Raw genomic sequence first — 1,157 nt, 5'->3', positions numbered from 1 at the left:
TGCTTTAAGCAAGACAAGATATGCTCGTCTATCTAAGTTCATCAATTCAGCATATCATGCAAATAGTCTGAATTGCTAAAGTGGCTCATTGTTTATTCTGTATGTGATTCTTAAACTATAGAACTTCTATTAAAACTGTCTGAGTATATAATTCAAATTCTTCAAATCAATATCTAACACTTACTCTAGCTGTATGATGCTCTTGTGCTAAATAACTTTGTACATTTTCAGCCAATGTGACAGTTTCTAGAAACTTGGTCCATAGTATAACGTTCTCGGCACACAGCTGTGTTATATCTGTTATAACAGTCTGTATTAAATCATCTTCATCTTCTATACTCTACAGTATAAACAGGGTGTATGAATAACATATTTGATTGATAGATGAATGATTGAATGAATCAATGTATAAATGATAGCAAGAATGAATACATGAAAAAAATGTATGAATAAAAAAGAATGAATAAATGAATGAATAAATACATAAATGAATAATGAATAAATGAATGAACAAAGAAATTAATGAAAAAAAGAATAAATGTGAATGAATGAATAAATGAATGAATAACTGAAAATAATGAAGAACCACACCAAATATATAAAACCTAAATAATAAATGATGTTAAGCAAGGATAAGAACAAATTTACCTGTAAATTAGTTAAAACTTTTTTCAATCGAACATGACAATCTTTAATATCTGAAGAAAAAAAAGAAAAATATGGTTCAATTATGATTTAAGATGTAATAAATAGAATACTCCCTTCCCCTTAATACAAGGTAATTTTAGTTTAATTTTGTGGTAATTTAGCAAGGAAGATAAATCACCTAGTTTAGTTTTATTTTGTGGTAATTTAGCAAGGAAGATAATTCACCTAGTTTAGTTTTATTTTGTGGTAATTTAGCAAGGTAGGTAACCCACCTAAGTTTAGTTTTATTTTGTGATGATTTAGCAAGGTCAGTAACTCACATAGTTTAGTTTTATTTTGTGGTAATTTAGCAAGGTAGATAACTCACCTAGTTTTAGTTTAATTTTGTGATGATTTATTTTGTGGTAATTTAGCAAGGAAGATAATTCACCTAGTTTAGTTTTATTTTGTGGTAATTTAGCAAGGAAGATAATTCACCTAGTTTAGTTTTATTTTGTGGTAATTTAGCA

At 27.2% G+C, this 1,157-nt stretch overlaps 1 protein-coding gene across 1 annotated transcript; it reads right to left on the bottom strand.

The window, feature by feature from the left end:
* Positions 1-166: 166 nt before the first annotated feature.
* LOTGIDRAFT_102813 (hypothetical protein) lies at positions 167-337 on the bottom strand (the record flags this gene model as incomplete). The annotated part of the gene is made up of 1 exon (XM_009045961.1): positions 167-337. A coding segment is annotated over one exon (171 nt), but the record flags the coding sequence as incomplete, so codon positions are not given.
* Between the last annotated feature and the right edge of the window lie 820 nt (positions 338-1,157).

Source organism: Lottia gigantea (assembly GCF_000327385.1).
Source record: "Lottia gigantea unplaced genomic scaffold LOTGIsca_1, whole genome shotgun sequence".
NCBI classification, from domain to species: domain Eukaryota; kingdom Metazoa; phylum Mollusca; class Gastropoda; family Lottiidae; genus Lottia; species Lottia gigantea.
Note: the sequence above shows the minus strand (reverse complement) of the source record. Positions and strands in the feature narration are given on the sequence as shown.